Source organism: Xenopus laevis, chromosome 5S, assembly GCF_017654675.1.
Source record: "Xenopus laevis strain J_2021 chromosome 5S, Xenopus_laevis_v10.1, whole genome shotgun sequence".
Classification (NCBI taxonomy): domain Eukaryota; kingdom Metazoa; phylum Chordata; class Amphibia; order Anura; family Pipidae; genus Xenopus; species Xenopus laevis.
The window spans coordinates 51,562,337-51,583,049 of record NC_054380.1 but is presented as its reverse complement, the minus strand read 5'-3'; the positions used below and the strand labels follow the sequence as shown (position 1 = coordinate 51,583,049).

General features: G+C 44.0%; 1 protein-coding gene across 1 annotated transcript; it reads right to left on the bottom strand.

Moving 5' to 3' along the window:
• Positions 1-12,874: 12,874 nt before the first annotated feature.
• Positions 12,875-16,814, bottom strand: LOC121394098 (protein NYNRIN-like). The gene is made up of 3 exons (XM_041564101.1): positions 15,456-16,814; positions 15,111-15,175; positions 12,875-12,913 (listed from the first exon to the last, which is right to left on the bottom strand). The coding sequence occupies exons 1-3, from the start codon at positions 15,907-15,909 to the stop codon at positions 12,875-12,877; spliced, it is 558 nt and encodes a 185-aa protein (XP_041420035.1). The 5' UTR covers positions 15,910-16,814.
• Between the last annotated feature and the right edge of the window lie 3,899 nt (positions 16,815-20,713).

Genomic DNA, 20,713 nt, shown 5'->3' with positions numbered 1-20,713 from the left:
AGATGAATATATGACAGGTAGAAGAAGATTGCACTGCATGTGTCAAAAGTGGAATAATAGTTTAAGCACCCACACTTTTTGTGTCTGACTTGCACTGTACAATGCACAGTAAAAATGCACAGATTTATAATATAGAGGATTTTGTTCCAAGACTGGGCATCTTGACCCCACCCTGAAGTGTCTATCACAATTTCTCTTTTTAGTTAACATTTGGACAAATGTTCTTTGTAAAATATACTTTATCAGCGCTTCATTGTTTAACATCACACCATTGATCATATTTCAAGACAATGTTTATCACAAGTGGTATAACTAGCCACAGACGGGCCTGGGTGCAGGATTTGGTCCACCTGCCACCCTCCCCTATGCAATTGCATGCCAGCACATGTGCCAAAAATTTTCCTTCTACCCTGCCATCTGCCTTTTGACTTTTTACAGCTCTGGCGGCCCCACTAAGGTACAGGTCTGTTTGGACCCCCCAGTAGTTATGCCATTGTTTATCAACTTTATATTAGATACATTTGATATAGAACAGTTTAAATAGCTCAAAGAAAACAGAATCTTTATACTTCAATGTAGGGAGAAATTGTATTAACAAGATAACTAACTCTGTAATGTAGCAATTAACACTAAATCTGTTCCTTTGGAGCCCTCTGTGCAACCTTAGCTGTTAAGAACAATGAATAGGGGTAAAGAATGTTAGCAATAGAAGATATGCAATAATCTGAAATGGGATCATGGATTACCCACAACCTCATTAAAGATTATTGCAATTAACTAACTACTGCAGCAGTACTCTTTCCGTGACATAATTTTGTAACATACATTTGTTGGAAGCTAAAATAGCACTACCGAAAATGTTTGGACTATTCCATATATAAAAGCTACAAAACAGGAAAAAATACAGTGCCTTTCAGTTATGAAAATATTGTATGGCATACATTCTAATTTTGTGCGAATAATATCACAAATTATTATTGAGCACTTTTAGAATATATATTGTGTGACAATTACACTACAATAAAGATGAGAACTCTGCTGGGCTAAAACATTAATCTGAAAAAATCAACCTGAAAAGTAAAGTCATCCTTCCAATAGAACTAATGTGTATAAGAATGCACCACTTAGACAAAGATACTGTGAGAACAGTAAAAGGAAACAGTTTCTGCCTGGGGGCCAGTTGCCTTTCCAGCAGCGGTAAGGCTGTTACAAGGCCTGCAGTACCATTTGTTCCATTACACAATCTCCTGAAGCCTTTTGTAGAGAGCTAAATCAACTGCCTGTACCAACATGACACATGGCTTTCTATCTTGAATGTTTGCTAATCCAGACGCTCCAACCATCTTTATTTAAGATGCCATATGGTTGGCAGAAGCCTGTAGATCTAGCAGCACATCTGCTTCTATGTCACTTTTCTGTCTCTTTCCATCCTTCTCTACCAAGTAAGATAATAATTTGTAATATTTTAACTAACGAACAATAATTAAAAATAGAGTATATTTCATACAGGCAATCATTCCTTAATTGTATAAGAACAATAGATTAAAATGATGTGCAAAATAAGAAAGAAATCTATTTGTTGAAAGCTTTGGTTTTTTTTTAGCTGTTATTAGCTGTATTTAGCTGTTGTTTTTTTTAGCTGTTATCCTTTTCCCCACTCTTTATTTGAAATGTAAAATGTTAGCTTGGTGGGGTCAATGCCTGGAAACTAGAACACAGGTTTATTTTACAGTTTTACTTCAGCACCCTTTGATATACCACCTGCCTGAAACAAAGGCTAAAGCCAGTATTACCTATTAGTTTATATGTAAGTAATATTATTATTGCCTTTATACACCTATAAAATGGCAATATGTTGTAGCAATTGCAAATCAGCAAGACGTACAGGAAAATAATGAATAGAAAGAAAGACATTCATTAAAATGTTCATTGATTTCAAAGATATTTCTAATGTGACTGACTACTCATACCATTTCAACATTATAATGGTAGTCAGTTCTCCTCCAGCTAAGACTCCAGTTCCCACTAATCTCTTGCATTAGTGTATTTAAGAAAATCAGAATAGGGGCTGGTCTAAAACTGAACTAAGATCTCTTAAAACCTGGGGGTGTATGCCACCAGGCCCTGGAGCCTTGTTTACATTCAAGTACTACATACTATGAGTCTTTGGGGACAGAAGCTGCATTTAATGAATATAAACACTATAATAAATGTTGTACAACAGCAATCTGGAAGGCAAAGAAAGGACACCAAGAGTCCATAGTGGCAGACCACTGGGTCTTCCCCAGCCCCTCCAAATAATCTGTCCACGCAGGCTGTTCGGCATGAAGGGTCCTTACGGTAGATAACCACAACCAATTAGGACCACTCCAAACTCACCACCCCTTAGCTGTTCCCCTGTGTTTCTGGGTGCTCAGTCCGCAGCGTCCCCACTGCCAACATATGATACACGAACAGGAGGATGGCACTCCGGTATAAAAGCAGGTTTTTATTGCAAGATGCTGCAGAAATACATGGCCTTATGCGTTTTGGGAACACACTCCCTTCATTGAAGCCTATGACTAAGGGAGTGTGTTCCCGAAACGCGTAAGGCCATGTATTTCTGCAGCATCTTGCAATAAAAACCTGCTTTTTTACCGGAGTGCCGTCCTCCTGTTCGTGTATCTTACAGTAGATTACCCTATCCACCTTTCTAATAATTGAATTCCCTATAACTGAAACCTGCCTTTCCTTCCTTGCACTCCCCCCACCACCCATATTACAGCCACTGCCTCCCAGGTTGCTCTGAGAGTCAGCCTGCTCCATATAGATCAGAGTTCAGAGTTTTCCTCCCCAGCATCTGCAGCCAAAATGGTGAATCTGTTGTTTTGGACAAGCTGTGGACCAGCCCCCCTACCCTTCTGTCTCCTACTTCCCCTCATAACTGTAACACACCTGCCTCCTTCATTAGCCTCTGCCCCTTCTCCTCCCCCCACTCAACTGGCCCTTGCCAGTGGTTGCTCTGTGATCCTCCCCCACACGTTTGCTGCTGCCCTCAATGCTGCAAGTTCCCCCTTAGAACCTGCAGTTCAGATTCCAATATGAAAACCCACCGACAGCTTTCACATGTAAATACTTTATGGAACTGCTGCTCCAACATCACATACATGTGACAAGACACACACTGAGTTATACCAGCAAAATCCACTTTTACTCATATTTACACTGGGTTCTTACGGTCTCCCAAGGGCAATTCCTCGCAAATGCCTTTTTGGTTTTAAACACCTTAAGGTTTTTAATGCTGCTTAATACAATTTACACTGCACTGCCAGGTGATGTTGTGATGGCTGATACAGTTAATGCCTTTAGGAATGGCTTGGATGATTTTTTGGACAGACATAATGTCAAAGGCTATTGTGATACTAAGCTCTATAGTTAGTATAGGTATGGGTATATAGAATTTAATTAAAAGTAGAGAGGGGTGTGTGTATGGATGCTGGGTTTTCATTTGGAGGGGTTGAACTTGATGGACTTTGTCTTTTTTCAACCCAATTTAACTAGGTAACTATGTAACTATGTAACATGCAACACTTGCGTAGCAGCTCCCATACTCGCTTTGCGGTTACAGACTTAAAGATTTCAAACCACAGAACACAAAGTCTGATCCAAATTTACCTAAATAACTCCTCCCCCTTAATTAGCAGAAAGAGGGGGGAAAATGCTGTTTGCAACCAGCAGTAAAATAACTGTTATGTTTTGGTAGCCGAGGATAAGTAAAGTATAGCAGTGCTTTATTAGCACATTCATGCAGCCATTGCACTTGAACAGGAACTTCAACTCAAACACTTTAAGCAGTATTGAAAGTACTATGTATACACATAACTCTTGTGTAAAGTGCACTTCTCTTGCACCACATTCTCTGTGCATATAAGGCTTGCATTTGGCTTGTTGACGTTTGACAATGTCAGTAGTAGACAATTTTGTTGGCACAGTATTTTTTGGAAGTTTGATGTCTGCAACAGTAACTTAGTGCGCATCTGTCTGCCATGTAATAATTCAGCTGGAGCTGATTTGGTTGTTGCATGGCACATTGCTCTGTACTTATGTAGGAACACTGTTGCAAATACTTTCCAAGATTTCCCAGTAAGATTTGCTGTCTGTAGTGCTTCTTTCAGACTTCTGTTGAATTAATCAATTTCTCCATTTGCTTGTGGGTAATATAATTACATAGCTAAATTTGGTTGACAAAGTCCATCAAGTTCCAATTGAAAGCACCCAAAGCTCCAATTGAAAACCAAGCATCCATACACACACCCCTCCCTACTTTCACATAAATTATATATACCCATATCTATACTAACTATAAAATTTAGTATCACAATAGCCTTTGATATTATGTCTATCCAAGAAATCATCCAAGCCACTCTTAAAGGCATTAACAGAATCAGCCATCACAACATCACCCGGCAGTGCATTCCACAACCTCATTGACCTCACTGTAAAGAACTACCTACGTTGCTTCAAATGAAAGTTCTTTTCTTCTAGTCTGAAGGAGTGGCCTCTAGTACGGTGATCCTCTTTATGGGTAAAAAGGTCCCCTGCTATTTGTCTATAATGTCCTCTAATGTACTTGTAAAGTGTAATCATGTCCCCTCGCAAGCGCCTTTTTTCCAGAGAAAACAACCCAAACCTTGACAGTCTACCCTCATAATTTAAGTCTTCCATCCTTCTAACCAGTTTAGTTACACGTCTCTGCACTCTCTCCAGCTCATTTATATCCCTCCTAAGGACTGGAATCTAAAACTGCACTGCATACTCCAGATTAGGCCTTACCATGGACCTATAAAAAGGCATAATTATGTTTTCATCCCTTCAGCTAATGCCCTTTTGTATGCAAGACAGAACTTTATTTGCTTAAGTGGCCACAGAATGACACTGCCCAGAATTAGACAACTTATTATCTACAAAAACCCCAAGATCCTTCCCATTTAAGGAAACTCCCAACACACTGCCATTTAGTGTATAACTTGCATTTATGTTATTTTTGCCAAGTGCATAACCTTGCATTTATCAACCTCATTTTCCAGTTTGCTGCCCAGTTTCCCAAGTATCATCTGCAAAAATAGAAACACTACTTTCAATGCCCACCTCCAGATCATTAATAAATAAGTTGAAAAGCAAGGGACCTAGTACAGAGCCTTGCTGTACTCCACTAACAACACTGGTCCAATTAAAAAATGTGCCATTTACCACCACTCTTTGTAGTCTATCTTCTCTATCCAGGTACAAATACTATGTTCCAGGCCAACATTCCTTAATTTAACCAGTAACCTGTATCAAATGCTTTAGCAAAGTCTAAGTAAATCACATCCACTGCCATCCCAGAATAGAGGTCCATACTTACCTTCTCATAAAAAGAAATTAAGTTAGTCTAGTAAGATCTATTAAGCATAAAACCATGCTGGCACAAACTTATAGTATTATGATTTGCTATGAAGTCCAGTATCTTATCCTTTATTAACCCTTCGAAAAAACTTTCCTACCACTGATGTCAGACTAACTGGCCTATAGTTTTGAGGCTGAGAACGGGATCCCTTTTTGAATAGAGGCACCACATTAGCAATTCACCAGTCTCTCAGGACTATGCCAGACCTCAAAAAATCCTGAAAAATTAAGTAAAGAGGTTTGGCAATCAGAGAGCTAAGCTTGCTAAGTACCCTGGGATGAATGAAATCTGGCCCTGGACCTTTGTTTATCTTAACATGTTCTAGTCTCTTTTGAATTTCCTCATGTGTGAACCATGCATCATTAGTTGTATTACTAGAATTGGGACTATCAAGAAGGAAACCTTCATTAACTATTTCCTCATTTGTGTAGACAGATGAAAAATATGAGTTCAGAATCTGCACTTTTTTTTGTTTTCATCAACCAGCTGACCCCCCACTGATATTAAAGGTCCCACCCCTTCCTGCTTCATTTTTTTACTTTTAACATATTTAAAAAATAATTTTGGATTTTTTTTACTGATTGCTGCAATATCCTTTTCCATATGAATTTTAGCTTGCCTTATAGCTTTTTTGCATGATTTATTGGCCTCCTTGTACCATATGGATAATTGAAGTCACCCATAGCAACAACTTGACCCAGCTGTGAAGCCGCTTCTATCTGCAAGAGTAGCTAGGCGTCATACTCATCACTTATACGAGGTGGTTTATAGCATACACCAATGATAACTCTCTTTGTAATCTTTTGCCCAGTCAAAATCTCTACCCAGAGGGATTCCACTCCCTCACCAGTACCAGCAGTGGTTATTTCTTTAATGCATGGCTTTAATTCAGGCTTTATATACAAACACACTCCTCCAGCCTTTTTTATCCCTCTGTCCCTCCTAAAAAGGGTGTAACCATTTAAATTCACGCCCCACCAGGTTTCAGTGATACCAATTATATCATAATTTTTAGAGCATGCAATTAATTTTAGGTGTCCTATTTTACCTGACAAACTCCATCCATATGCCAGCATACATAGGCGGTTACTACATTTACTTTTGAAATTTTCATTACTTAGTGGAGAATTACATGTTAAGTTAGTATTATTCTGTTTTCCTTGTAACAGAGGGACCTCCTTAGCTGGTAAACTGTATGCCCCCTCACTCCTCCCCCATGACCCCTTACTAATCCCACTGCCCTGACTACCCTAGCTTCCCCATAATTCTTTATCTCACCCACCACCCCTTGCCTTGTTTAAACACTCCTCCAACCTCTTAGTCATTTATTCCCCTAGCACACTGGACTCCTTTCCAAACTGTCATGACTGTATACAGTATGTTGTAACCCAAGGAAAAATCAGCCCAGTGCTCTAGGAACCCAAACCCTTCCTTCCTACAACAAGACTTCAGGAACACATTAAGCTCCCTAAGCTCCCGCTGCCTTCCTAAACTTGCACTTAAGATTTCCTATGCACAATATATTGATATTAGCTCCTTTGGATTACCTTCTCTGCTGAAGACTGTAGACAGAAATGCTATTACTGTAGCTGATGTTATATGAGAAGCAAATGAAAATTCAGGTTATTTACTGTAGTCTATCAAGGTTATAGCAAATCTGCAGTCTATAGGAGCATCTGTAAAAGACCCACAATATCAATAGCAAATCTTTTCCATGCTGAATTAGGAAATGGTACTGGCTGAAGTGGTGGCATATGTGTAACTGTTTTGTCATGATTCTGACAATTAACACAAGAATGAATGGTTACCACATCAGCATCCATTGCTGGCAACCAGTATAGTTCTCATAGTCTTTGTCTTGTAAGTACAATTCCTTGATGACTCTCATGTGCAAGTTGTATGAGCTTTTCTCGCAAGGCCTTTGGTACCAGTAAGCGGTGAGCTCCATGGACAACATAGCCATCAGTTCATGTCTAATCCTGTAGTAAAATTGAAGATCAGCACTGAGTTTCTTGTCAGCATTTGGCCATTTGCTTTGTAAGATGTCCAATAGTTTTACTTGAATTGGATATGTAAGGCAAGCTTGCTTTAAATCAGCAGCTGTAACTGTAGATGATAATAAATCAGTCCATGCTACAACTTCTATGTCCTCATCCAGTGTATCAGAAGCTGCAGGTAAATGTAAAAGTGACAAAATCAGCAGTAACATTTTTCAAACCTGGTTTTTATTGCATTTTGTGGTTGAAATTCAGTAGCCTTGCTGACCATCTAGCTATACCGATTCCAGCTCTTCCTAGTCCCTTTGTTGTAAATGTTAGGGACAAAATCAGTCCTGAGAGTATCTATTCCCGTCCTAGTTAGTTTGTGCAAAGGTCTAGACCGGAAGAATGACACTGACACAGACAGTTCAGTATACAAAATGCTTCTTCTGCTTTATTCTAAGGCACAGAGGGTTATATAGGTTAGGTGGGGTGTCGGCTGGCAGCCCCGTATACAAGAGTTTTATCAGCATAGCCAATGATTATAACAGAAATCATAATATGTCCTTATTCGGAAAGCTTCTGCAGTCATCTTCAGGAAACAGGTGCAGAGTGGCTTGGCCACAAACTGTCATGACAGTTGTAACATCTTCCTCTAGCATGATACCTGTTTCTTTGAAGAGGTTTCTCTTTGTTTCTTCCTAGCGTATAGCGATATATGATATCTGTTTTGCAAATAGCTGAGCAAGGAAATAGTTGATAACACACAGCATAACAGTAAAATAGACTTTTTATCTAGAAGATAGTAAAGTAGCACAGACACCTGTCCTCCACAATCCCCCCCCTAAAAATGTCTATTTTGCTGTCCCTACCTAATTAGAAGTTTGTAAGCTGCTCCAGAGGGAATACACCCTAATGGTGGGTATGGAACTTCAGCTGGGCCTGGAGAGACCTGCACAAATCCAGTGACCAACCCTTCCAACTTGACAAACAGCACCAGCCCTGGTTAGCCCTGAGTGGAGACTAGGGGAATGTAAGAGGAGAGGGTAGTAGGGGGTAACGGGGGCAAAGGAGTATCAGTAGGAGGTGCATCCGGGTGACACAGAAAAGTAGGGGTAGATGCATCAATAGCTTTAGTAGTTAGCTTTCTAATATATGGGAGTAGACAACAAACAAAAAACGAAGCGACAAGCAAAATAATAAGAAGGACAACACCAATTTGGGCCAGTGTCTTCTTCCAACCAGTCAGCCAACCGAAAAACTGGTCCCAGGGATCAGTGATGCCTGAATTTTTCTTCAACTCAATAGATAGGTCATCTAACTTCTTAATAGCGAGAGTGACTTTGCCGTTAGGACCTGTATTGTCAGGGATGTAAGTGCAGCAGGTGGTTGATTTATCTAAAAACTTACAAACACCACCTCTTTCAGCAAGTAACATTTCTAATGCAATTCTGTTCTGGACAGTCATTTGAGAAGTGGACTCTAACTGTTCTGCTAGGCCTTGGAGGGCATCTCTGGTATAATTTACAAAGCGTTGTTGATTATAATATTGTGACAGGGTGTTTGGGAAACACTACTGTCTTAGAGCAAAAGGGACATAAAAGAGTGCATTTAAACTGCATTCTATGTGCTGCAAAGGAATATTTGGCTCAGGTAGGGTTAATATTCCCTATCAGCCAGGTAATTAAGTGGCAGCTGAGAGAGGAGCTACCTGACAATGTAAAAGGGCTGTGTGAGTACAATTCAGGGCTCTCCAGGGAAGTGAGGTGCTGTGAGAGACAGAGCTGGGCAGAAGGAGCTTTTCTGCCAGCAAGAGAGTTCCAGAGCTTGGAGCCTAATTCCCTTGTGGGGAAAGAAAGAGAAAAGGACTGGCAGAGGCTAGTGAGTCTGAGTCCCAGGAGGGTAAGCCAGCAGGGCTGAGTGTGAAGCCCAAATACTTCAAGGTGCAAGAGGGTGAGAGTTTCCCTTTATGGTGAGCGACCAGAGGGGGGAAAACCCTGAATGTTTGGCAGTGTATTTACTGAACTGTACCCTGCATGTTCTACAGTGAAGTTGAACTGTAACCTGAACATTTTTCTGTTGCCTTTTTGTTGGGAATGTCCAGTGCTTAATAAACCTGTGTTTTTGTCGGAAGCCTTGGTGTCCCTGTCTCTAAGCTCAAAAATCCTACGCTACCTGCCTACCAAACGCTAATTCCCCCATAAAAGTGCATGTGCAGGCCAGTGGCATTGTCACAATTGGTGGAGGATGCGGGCAGAGCTTTAAAGAGACATACACCTGTTTAAAAGCCTGGTAAGCATTACCCTTAAGAGACTGTACTAATATGGCAACTGGTGCTGTAAATCCCCATGCTACAGCTGTTCAGCAGGAGGCTGTGAGTGCTATTGGAAAGCAACAGGAACAGCAAGATGGCGACTGGTGGCTGCAGTTCCACCGTGACTGGGAAAGAGTCCGCATGCCAAGTCTGGGAAAGAGATTGCTAAATGCCTCACAAGTGAAGAAGGGTGAGCATTTCTGTGAGTTGCAAGCAGCAGTGGCAGCTCCTGTAAAGTCTGTAGGAAAACAGTCAAAATTTTTCTGTCTACCACAAAGAAAGTTCTACCAACAGACTGCCAAGGAAGTGAGAGCAACTTCGCTTGTACGAAAGGAGACCCCTACATCTGGATCCAAGGCAGGAAACTGGTTCCAAAGAGGCGGTACCCCAAAGTTGGAGCTCCGGCAGAATACCAAGGAGAGAGGCTATGCTGATTTCCAAGTCCAGTCTGGCATATTTGGCCAGAGTTCATCCCCAGCAGTTCCACGCCGGATGCCCTACAGGAATGGTGAGACTGTTCTTAAAGGGGTGGTGGAAAGGGAACAGCAGGCTGGGGGGATACAAGACTGGGACTGTGGGAGGAAAGGCAAGGTTCTGGGGCCTAAAGAGTTAAGTGTGCAATCAGAATGCACTGTGCCTGTTAAAGGTATTGCTGAAAAGTCAGTAGAGGTAAAAGTGAATGGGATTTCACTGTGGGTCACACTGGACATTAACTCAACTAAGTCAGTGGTGTTGCATGATCTGTTAATGTTTATTCTACTACCGCACGAGGTCCCTGAGAAGCAAGAGAACTCAAACCCGACTGTATGTCTTAATTTTGAAACCACAAAAGGGACTGTTATCCACTCAATTATGGTTGCAAGTGACGGTGAAGAGGAAATTGTTCTGGGTACAGACTTTCCCCTATTCTGGGAGTTGTGGGGAAACGACAACCCAATGGATGTGGAACAATCAAACCAGGTGGTGAATAATGTTGGTGTTATGCAAAATGTTATGTGTAATTTTGCTGTCCAATGTCCAGATGGGAATCCTATGTGTGTGACTGTGGGGTGTGAGGTAACACCCATAGTAAAAAGTATAAGGGGGACCCCCAATGTAAATGTGTCCCTAGAGAAGGTGCATGAGGTAATTCACAGTGGGGATCACCAAAAAGCAGAGCAGGCGTGTCTGCAACAAAGTAGCTCAAGTGAGAGAGAAAATGTCTTGAGTAAAATGTGCCTTAATGTTTTGCTACCTGAAGGGTTAAAGCAAAGGGAGAAAAACTCTTTGAGGCATGTCTGTGATTACAAGTGTGAATGTCTTAAAGGTGAGGCAAAACCTAAGCCCTGCACTTTGTGTGACTTATCTGTGAATGTGTACAAATCTGCAACTGTGTACAAAACAGAGCCTGTAAAGTGCAGTAGTTGTTCTGGCCCAGGTCATATGGCTGATAATTGCACAATTGAAAGGTCTACTGCAGCAATAACCGAGCTGATCAAAGTCTATGACCAGTTGTGTCTGCAACTGAACTCAGGTGGAGAGTCCCAGTCTACTGAGAGCAATCCCTTAGAGAGACAGGGATATGTCCAGCTCACTGAGTGTGTAGTGAGTGAGAACAGACCTGAGTGTGCTGATATGGAGAATGGTAACTTGGCTGTCAATGGGGATAAGCCACATGGAGTGACTGTGGTTGAAAGCAAAGTCATGACTCCTGTGTTACATTCCTTGGAAGGTGTCTTGCAGTCAGAATCTGTCTGTCTGACAGAGGATGCATTGGGTCCCAATACAAGTAATGCCAAATGTGAGTTGCTTGCTAACCCTGAGCGTGTGACCGAGTGTGTGTCTGGTTGTATAACACAAGTCTGTGAGCAAGATGCAACCAGAAAGCAGACTAAAACTGTTGGCCATGGGCTTGAAGTGAAAGCCCTTGGTGTGTTTAAAAACCCATCATTGCCAGTTGTGGAAGGACACCCTATATCCCAGGCAGTGGGTAAAACTGAAATGCAAAGCGTGCAAGATTGTAACAGAGATGCCAAAGTGTGTGTGTCTTTCCTAGTAAATAAAATTCAGGAGTTGGAAGTGTGTGTGGCTGCTCCCATAGAGACACATGTGTCGGATTCATGTAGTAGCGATAATAAGTTGGCCTTAAAGTGTCCATCCAAATGTGACTCCCATGGTTCAGGCATGATAACCAGGGAGAGTAAAGTAAGGCAAGAGTGCAAGCAAAACTGTGGGAATGAGACACCTAAAAGTGTGTTAAGTGAGAGACCTGAAATCTTTGACTGCCAAGCTGTGTGTGTGAACATAGCCAGTACAAATGATGGTGTAGAAACTAGTGCCATGAGTGTTAATGGTGATAAGCCAGACAGAGTGTCTGAGGAGGTGAGTGATGAAAATGTTCAACTGCCTCCTGAATCTGTGTGTGTGCAGGTGCCAACCACACAACTGTTCTCCAGTGAGCCCATCTGTGTGAGAGTTGAAACACAGTGTTCTGGAGAGGAAAAAGGACGTGAAGGCATATTTAAAGGGGAAGTTAAAAGTCCTTTAGCAAAATTTGTGCCTGTCCCCACTGAAGTGAAAGTGACAGATTCAGCACCAGCTGAGTCTATTAAAGAGGCATGTGAGTTAAGACCTGATACAGAAGAGGTCAAGTGTGGGTTGCCTGTTAACACAGAATGTGTGTTTGATTGTGTGTCAGAGTTTGTGACACAAATCTCTGGTAAAAAGCCCCCTACAACCCATAAAAGTAAAATGCAAAGTGTTCATGGTGTGGACAAAGACACTGAAGCATGTGTGTCTGATATTGCCCTATTGGATCAGAAGCAGGAGACTTAATGGTGTGTGACTTCTTCCATAGGAACACATGTGTTAAATGTCTTGCAGGTTAAAGAAAGGCCAAGATCCCTGTTAAAGGGATGTGCTATGGACAAACCGGTCCCTAGCCCTTTAGTGAAAGACAAAGTGAGTGAAACCTTGCATTTCAAAGGCAGAATGAGCCCTTTGAAGATAAAAGGTTCAAGTTTACAAGAGAGCATGGGTCTGTATACTCTGATTGACATGTATGTGTTGGATCTTTCACATGCTAAAGAAAGGTCAAAATCATGTTTAAAGGGTTGTGTAACTGAGAAGTGGCAATCTAGCCCTTCAAACAAAGAAAGACTGGAGGTAGAAATCCCGTTAAGAGAGTTTCTTTTGGGATGGCAATGTGTTCCGCCCCTGGGTCGAAACAGAGGGGGAGGATATGTGACAGGGTGTTTGGGAAACACTACTGTCTTAGAGCAAAAGGGACATAAAAGAGTGCATTTAAACTGCATTCTATGTGCTGCAAAGGAATATTTGGCTCAGGTAGGGTTAATATTCCCTATCAGCCAGGTAATTAAGTGGCAGCTGAGAGAGGAGCTACCTGACAATGTAAAAGGGCTGTGTGAGTACAATTCAGGGCTCTCCAGGGAAGTGAGGTGCTGTGAGAGACAGAGCTGGGCAGAAGGAGCTTTTCTGCCAGCAAGAGAGTTCCAGAGCTTGGAGCCTAATTCCCTTGTGGGGAAAGAAAGAGAAAAGGACTGGCAGAGGCTAGTGAGTCTGAGTCCCAGGAGGGTAAGCCAGCAGGGCTGAGTGTGAAGCCCAAATACTTCAAGGTGCAAGAGGGTGAGAGTTTCCCTTTATGGTGAGCGACCAGAGGGGGGAAAACCCTGAATGTTTGGCAGTGTATTTACTGAACTGTACCCTGCATGTTCTACAGTGAAGTTGAACTGTAACCTGAACATTTTTCTGTTGCCTTTTTGTTGGGAATGTCCAGTGCTTAATAAACCTGTGTTTTTGTCGGAAGCCTTGGTGTCCCTGTCTCTAAGCTCAAAAATCCTACGCTACCTGCCTACCAAACGCTAATTCCCCCATAAAAGTGCATGTGCAGGCCAGTGGCATTGTCACAATATATATAATTAATCCAGTCAACGTTCTTGTTGATAGTTATCAGAGGAATTAGAGATTCAAAACCAGCCTTAACTTGATCACGAGCTTTAAATTCGTTGGGAACCCCCCTAGGGACACCTATGGCATCAATATAGACATGGGGATCAAGGCTACCCCCAGGGAGAACGTTACGTTTTTGACGGGTATGAGTGGATCGGTTGGAAGCGGTGGGTTCATCCTAAGGAATTATATGAAGTGGCATAATAGCTTTACATAGGGCACACTCACCATACCAGTTGCCACGTAGGTGGGATCTGATTTTCATATCACCACATATCCAGAAAACATCACTAAGTGATTGGGTCTGGCGCTGGAGAGGGGGAGCAGAACCGTCTGAATAGTTAGAACAGTAGCCATCAGAGAAATTACCGACAGGTCTAGCATCTGTTGCATTGTAGTTATAATAACAGGTGTAATTTCCGGGGTAAATGGTTGTACCTAAACGTTGTCTTGGTGGATTTGGGATAATTGGGTAATCTGATTTCCAAACCTCACATAGGGAGTGGTTAGTTGTGGAATTAGTGAATAAACTAAGGAAGCAGTCCTTCACTTCACTGGGGAGGTCAAGGGGTACAGTACCAAGATGAGAGCGTGCCCCCCGCAGACAAAACAATTACTTTTGTTATGTTTGTTAGCAGTGTAATGTATCCATTCTAGCCAAACATTGACGTCACTAAATCCTGTCTCGACTGCCATAGTGTCTGCAAAGGTAGGGTTTGAAATTGCCACCATATCATTCAGGGTAGCTATGTTGGGTTTGATTGGATTCGCCTGTGTATCAGCATAATTATTCTGATACATATCTTTTAAGTTAAACCATAGTAGCGGTTGATTACCGGCGTTATACAGGCCAAAAACGTAGAGGTCAGCATCACCAGAGCTGGGGTGCTGTATAGATAGAGTGAATTTGGAAGTAGTCGGGCCTGTTTTAAGGGTCATACGCTCCAGCAAGGATCTACCTGTGTCATCTACCTTAGAGATGGCTGATTGTGGTTGGTAACCCCATGGAGTCCCAGTGTTCCACCCCAATAATCGCAACTGTAACCCCAGTATTCATCGGTCACACAAATATATCCAGTCACACCTAGACGGTGTAAATGTCTCGTACACCGATCAGGGTCAAGGTCACAGGCAGAAAAAATGAATGTTGCTACATTAGTATTAGAAGAGTTGAACCAAAAGGTGGGCACCTTATTCTCCATCGTAATAGCGACTTGTTGAGCCCCCCCTTTTATAATAGCGACTTGTTGAGCCCCCCCTATGGGGAAACACATGATTAAAAGGATATATAGACCAATCATTTTGTCGTATCAGGAGGTGTGGTTTTCTTGCAATGAGATGCGTGTATCCAGGTGGGTTTTCCTTCCAACTTCACTGAAGTAGCAGTGGTTAGGAGAACTTGGAAGGGACCGTCAAATCTGGGCTCCAATGGAGTCTTTCTTACAAATTTCTTGACCAAAACCCAATCTCCTGGCTGCTGAGTTTGTGCCCCTGTGTCAAGAGATGGATCTGGAATAGAAGAAAAGACCTGAGCATGCACTTTGGTTAGTTCATTGGATAAATGAGACACAAAATCAGTCAATATATCAGAGTGAAACATTAACTGTTGAGGAAAATAACACCCTAGTCTAGGGGCCGACCCAAACAAAATCTCAAATTCGTGACAATTTGTGTTCCCCCCTTGGTGTGTATCTGACACTGAACAGAGCAATAGGCAGGCTATCTGGCCATTTCATTCCTGTTTCCTGCGCCATTTTTAACATTCTGGTTTTCAATGTGCCATTCATACGCTCTACTTTTCCACTACTCTGAGGATGGTAGGGAGTATGGAAATGGAGGGTGACCCCGAGAGCAGTCCAAATTTCCTTAGTGACGGTAGCGGTGAACGCTGGACCCTGGTCACTCTCTATGACTTCCGGGACACCATAGCGGCACACAATTTCGGTAAGTAATTTCTTAGCGGTGGTGATTGCTGTCATATTGGCCACGGGATATGCTTCCGGCCATCCTGAGAACATGTCGACAATCACAAGAACGTACTCAAACCTCCCACTCTTTGGCATTTGAATGTGGTCAATCTGTATACGCTGGAAGGGGTACAGAGGTTTTGCCAGATGCATGTTCGGAGTTTTCTCTAGACGTCCTGGGTTGCATTTGGCGCAGATTGCGCAGGATGCTGTATAATTCCGGGTGAAGGTGGTGATGCCAGGAGCGAAATAAGTCTTTGATATCAAATTGTTCATCAAATTTTTAGAAATGTGGGCGGGGCAATGGGCCCACTGAACCAGTGCTGGGTAGATTCTTCTGGGTATACACACTCTCTTGTTATTCGTGTATACACCGTCCTTGAACGTAGCACCCTTTCCCAATCACCCATTCGTCTCTTCCTTACTTGCATTTGCTTGGTAAGTTTTTAGCATTTCTATGTTGTCTATGAATCCCACTTGCAGGAGTGGAGTCATGTCTTTGGAATCGGCCCCGACATCAATTGTCAAGTCCTGCACGGGGCAAGGGCTGCCATTTTCGCTGTTTGGTCAGCCAGGTGATTTCCGAGTGCTTCAGGGGAGGCTAGTCTTCCGTGAGCCTTGACCTTTAGGATGGCTACCTGTTCAGGGAGCAATAATGCAGTCATAAGGTCAGCAACGGATTTTCCATGTTTTATGGGCGTTCCTGTGGCTGTCAAGTATCCTCTGGTTTTCCAGATGACACCAAAATCCAGAGCCACACCTTGGGCATAACGGGAGTCCGTGTGGATATTAACACGTTTTCCTTCAGCCAATTGGCATGCAGCTGTAAGGGCCTTTAACTCCGCTTCCTGGGCTGAAAATGACGGAGGTAGAGATTCAGCTTTTAGCACAGTGTCGGTGGTGGTTACAGCGTAACCAACATGGAACTTGCCTGTGTCATCTGCAAATCATGACCCATCTACAAACATAGTAGGATTCTCTAAAGGATGTGTACTAACAGTGGGAAGATGTGACGTTTCCTGTTGCATAAGTTCAAAACAGTCATGTGAATCTATTGCTTCCGTCATACTGTCATAGGTACTTCCATCTACCCCCCCTTCAGGAATTGGCAGAAGTGTGGAGGGGTTAAGGATAGTACAGCGTTGAAGAGTGACATTGTCGGGTATGAGCAGGGAGCATTGTAGTCGTAGATGTCTGGCAGCAGACATATGTTTAGGTTGCGTCTGGTTGAGGATGGCAGTGATGTCATGAGGGGCCAACAAAACACATTCGTGGCCAAGGATTATATCTGAAGTCTTATCAAGCAGTAGTTGGGCAGCATATACAGCCCTCATGCAAGATGGGCTTCCTTTTGCCACATTGTCCAATTGACCGGAGAAATAGCCAATCGGTCGTAGTCTTGAACCATGAGACTGAGCTAGAACTCCAAAGGCGTGACCTTGGCGTTCAGAGACAAATAGTTTGAAAAGTTTCTCATAGTCGGGAAGACCAAGAGCTGGAGCGGTCGAGAGAATATGCTTCAGAGTAGCAAAGTTGTTAGCGGCTTCAGGCGTCATGGTGAAAGGATTAGATTTCAACACATCATAGAGGGGCTGCATAAGTAAAGAGGCTTCCGGTATCCAGGCCCTGCAGTATGAGATGAGGCCAAGGAAAGCATGCAGCGGTTTATGTCCCAATGGGAGGGCTATGTCCTCCAGAGCCTTGACTCGTTCTTGGGTGATGTGTCTGGTACCCTGGGAGATGCATTGACCAAGGAACACAACAGACCGTTGACACCATTGAAGTTTTGCTCTTGAGGACTTGCAACCTTGTTCGGCCAAATAGTGGAGCAGACTCTCTGAGGCGCTCTCGGCGGAGCGAAGATCTGGGCAGCAGAGTAGAAGGTCGTCCACATACTGCAGGAGGGTGACGGTGGGGTTGGAGCTTCTCCAAGAGTCCAAAATTGAAGTCAGTGCCAATGAGAAATGGGTAGGTGAATTCTGCGCCCCCTGCGGGAGGACTGTCCAAACGTACTGTCGGTGCTCGTGGGTGAAAGCGAAAAGGTACCAGCAATCTTGATGCAGAGGAATGGAATAAAATGCGTTGGCCAAATCTACCACCGTAAAATGAGTACAAGAGGGAGGAATTCCAGATAGAATGGTGTGTGGGTTAGACACCAAGGGTGTGTCCATGACTGTAGCTTCGTTGACTGCTCGCAAATCCTGTACTAGGCGATATTTGTCAGGTTCGCCCTCTTTCCCTTTCTTCTTGACTGGAAAAAGAGGAGTGTTGCATGGAGAGGCGCGCTGGATGATTGCCCCATTAGCCAAAAGTGTCTGCAACTGTTTAGTGATAGCTTGCGATTGTGCAGGTTTAAGGGGATACTGTGGTTTTCGGGGCAAAGAGGCGCCTTCCTTCAGGTGGACTACAACGGGGGGCATGTGGAGACGCCCTATGTCCTCAGGGCCTTGTGACCATAGGGCTGGAGGTATTCGTGCCAACACCTCATCGGGAATGGAGGTTGAGAGTACATCCGGGTCAGCAGAAAGGAGGAGGGGAATGGAACACAGAGTGGACGCCTCATCCTGATCCAGTGGGGTGGAGACCGTCACGGAACCATCAGGAAGGAATACCACCTTGGCTTGTAATCGGGACAGTAAATCCGTGCCCAAAAGGTTTAAGGGACATGTGGGGGACACCACAAAGTGAGCTAGCAGTCCGGAGAAGGAGCCTACCTGAAGCGGACAGGTTAAAGGGTTCTTCCGTGGAGTGCCGTCGACCCCGACACAGGAGATGTCCATATCAGATATAGTGGCTTGATGAGGAAGGTCTTGAGTCCTGATTACGCTTCTGGCTGCACCTGTGTCTATCAGGAATGTGGTGGGGGTGCCCTGTATAGGTAAAGTAATCTTTTGCAAGTGGACCATTTTCTTCGGAAGTAGCTGCCATCACAGGGGTAGGGGACACAGGTTTGCCGAGATCCTATTGTTTAGAGTGGGAATCGCGGTCGGTATCCCTGTTACCACGGTTGGATGTTCCGCAGTCACGTGCGTAGTGCCCGGGCTGCCCGCAATTGTAACAGGATCCTTTTGGCCCTTTTTTCCATTGTTTCTTTCCATCCGGAGTAGCATCAGACACCATTAGAGGAGTGGGTTTCGACTTGGATTGTGAAGCTTCCAAACCCTTCGCGACCAGTGCCAGCGTGTCAAGGGGCAGCGTGCGGTACTCCGGGCGGGCAGTGGTTAGTCCCTTCTTAATGTGGTCCTTTAGCCCACCCACGAAGGCGGAGGACAACATTTGGGCATGAGGCTTGTTATAACGATTGAATCCCAGGTCGTCGAACACTTGTAACAGCCGAACTTGGAATTTTTCCACTGATTCTGCTTTGTCCTGCAAGATATCGTGAATGTTAACAGCCTGATCAGCCAGCCTATTCTGTGGCCAGGTTTTCACAGAATTCCACACCAGACTCATATGATGTGTCAGGGAGATTCCGGGCAGTACAATTGGCCAAAGAATTTTTCATAAGCGGCCAATATGCGTCCCCAGCCTTTATTTCACACAGACTCTCTAAATCCCTCCATGTCGCTGAATAATTTTTCTGGATCTGGGCCAATCTACGATAAAATGGCATGGGTTGATGGTCAGGGTCTGGTAACTGTGCGATTAAGGTGGATGCCTGCGATGGGGTGAATGTTACATATAACACCGGGGCCCCCTTCATACCCTTTATCCCCCCTCTTATGGGGGTAGGGAGCTGATCATCGTCGGACTGAGTAACTCCCGGGTCAAATTGGGGCAGCAAGTATTTGTTGGAGCGTAACTGTGTGTCGGGAGCGGGCAGGGGGGTCGACTCTGCCTGGGATATAGTAAGCCAGGGGTTGTATTGAGAGAACTGCCTCCTATACGCATCGTCTGCTATCTGGGAGATGGGCCTCCCCTCTTCTGCCCGTATTTCCGCGATCCGACCTTTTAATTTCTTAGTGGCCCCCCCGGTGTGTCTTATGTTAGTGGTGGAGGAGATAGGAGTCTGCGTCGTCACCACTATTTCATCTAACTCCTCTGAATCATCCTCCTCTCCTGAAATCATTATAGGGGCTGGGCCTTTTGAATTAGGAGTATACAGTTGACCAGCGACAGTTAACACTGGATACAATGGAGTCGCTGAGGGGTGGAATGGGTTTCTGCTGCTGAGGGTGGCTTGGGCGTTGGTTGTCTCAAAATGGCCGCCATCAGTCACCTGGGTGGTGTCTGAACTTACAAAATGGCTGCCGTCAGGACTAAGGGCGGTGGCTGGGCTTGCAAGATGGCTGCCACCAAGACTAGGGGGGTGGCTGGGCTTGCAAAATGGCTACCACCAAGACTAAGGGCGGTGGCTGGGCTTGCAAAATGGCTGCCACCAAGACTAGGGGCGGTGGCCTTGCTTCCGGTGGTGCTATGGGCGCCATCATAGGGTGGCGGCTGCATATTAACCATACAAGGGAAGGGTGGTTCCTTGTGGTACAAATATTTGATTTTTCCATTTGGTTTTATAACTCTTTGTTCGGACCAAAATTCTTTATGCAAGTCCCTTGCCACTCTCAACCATGCTTCTGCACTTTCTAACAGACCCTTGTCTCGTAGCAGACCCCTACGTTCAGCTACAAGTATTCGCCAGTTTTCCGGCTGTAATCTAGGGCCATTGGGAGTTAAATCACAAATTTTTGCGAGTTTGTCATAATCCTTAACAGCCTTTGTTCCCTCCCACCGTTTAACAATTTCAAAAGCCGGTATCCCCTCCGTCAGTTTACTACTTGTGTTCCCCATTTCCATCAAGATAAAAGGGTGGACCTAAAGGTATGACAAAAGGTCCCCAACCCTGTCTATTTCCTCAGCCTCACACTCGTCCAAGCCAGCTGCTGGATGACTGTCACACACAACTGGGTATTGGCCGGTGGAGAGCACTCTCGCTCTTATATCAAGTAGACTATCACAAAGGTCACTGGGACTCACAGCAAAATGGACGTTGAGGCGATACACCAAAAAGTCTGTAAGCCCTGGGAGGACCAGTCCCAAACCTAGCCCACTAGCAGGATAACCCCCTGGCGTGATCTTGGCTAAT

Excerpts from the sequence above, each read along its gene's own strand:
- LOC121394098 (XM_041564101.1), bottom strand. The coding sequence starts at position 15,909 with ATGAACAATTTGATATCAAAGACTTATTTCGCTCCTGGCATCACCACC. Across the intron at positions 15,176-15,455 it reads GAGTAGTGGAAAAGTAGAGC|ATCCATCTCTTGACACAGGG; the intron begins GTATGAATGGCA and ends CTTCTATTCCAG. Across the intron at positions 12,914-15,110 it reads GGGTTTTGGTCAAGAAATTT|GGGCGGAACACATTGCCATC; the intron begins GTAAGAAAGACT and ends GTTTCGACCCAG.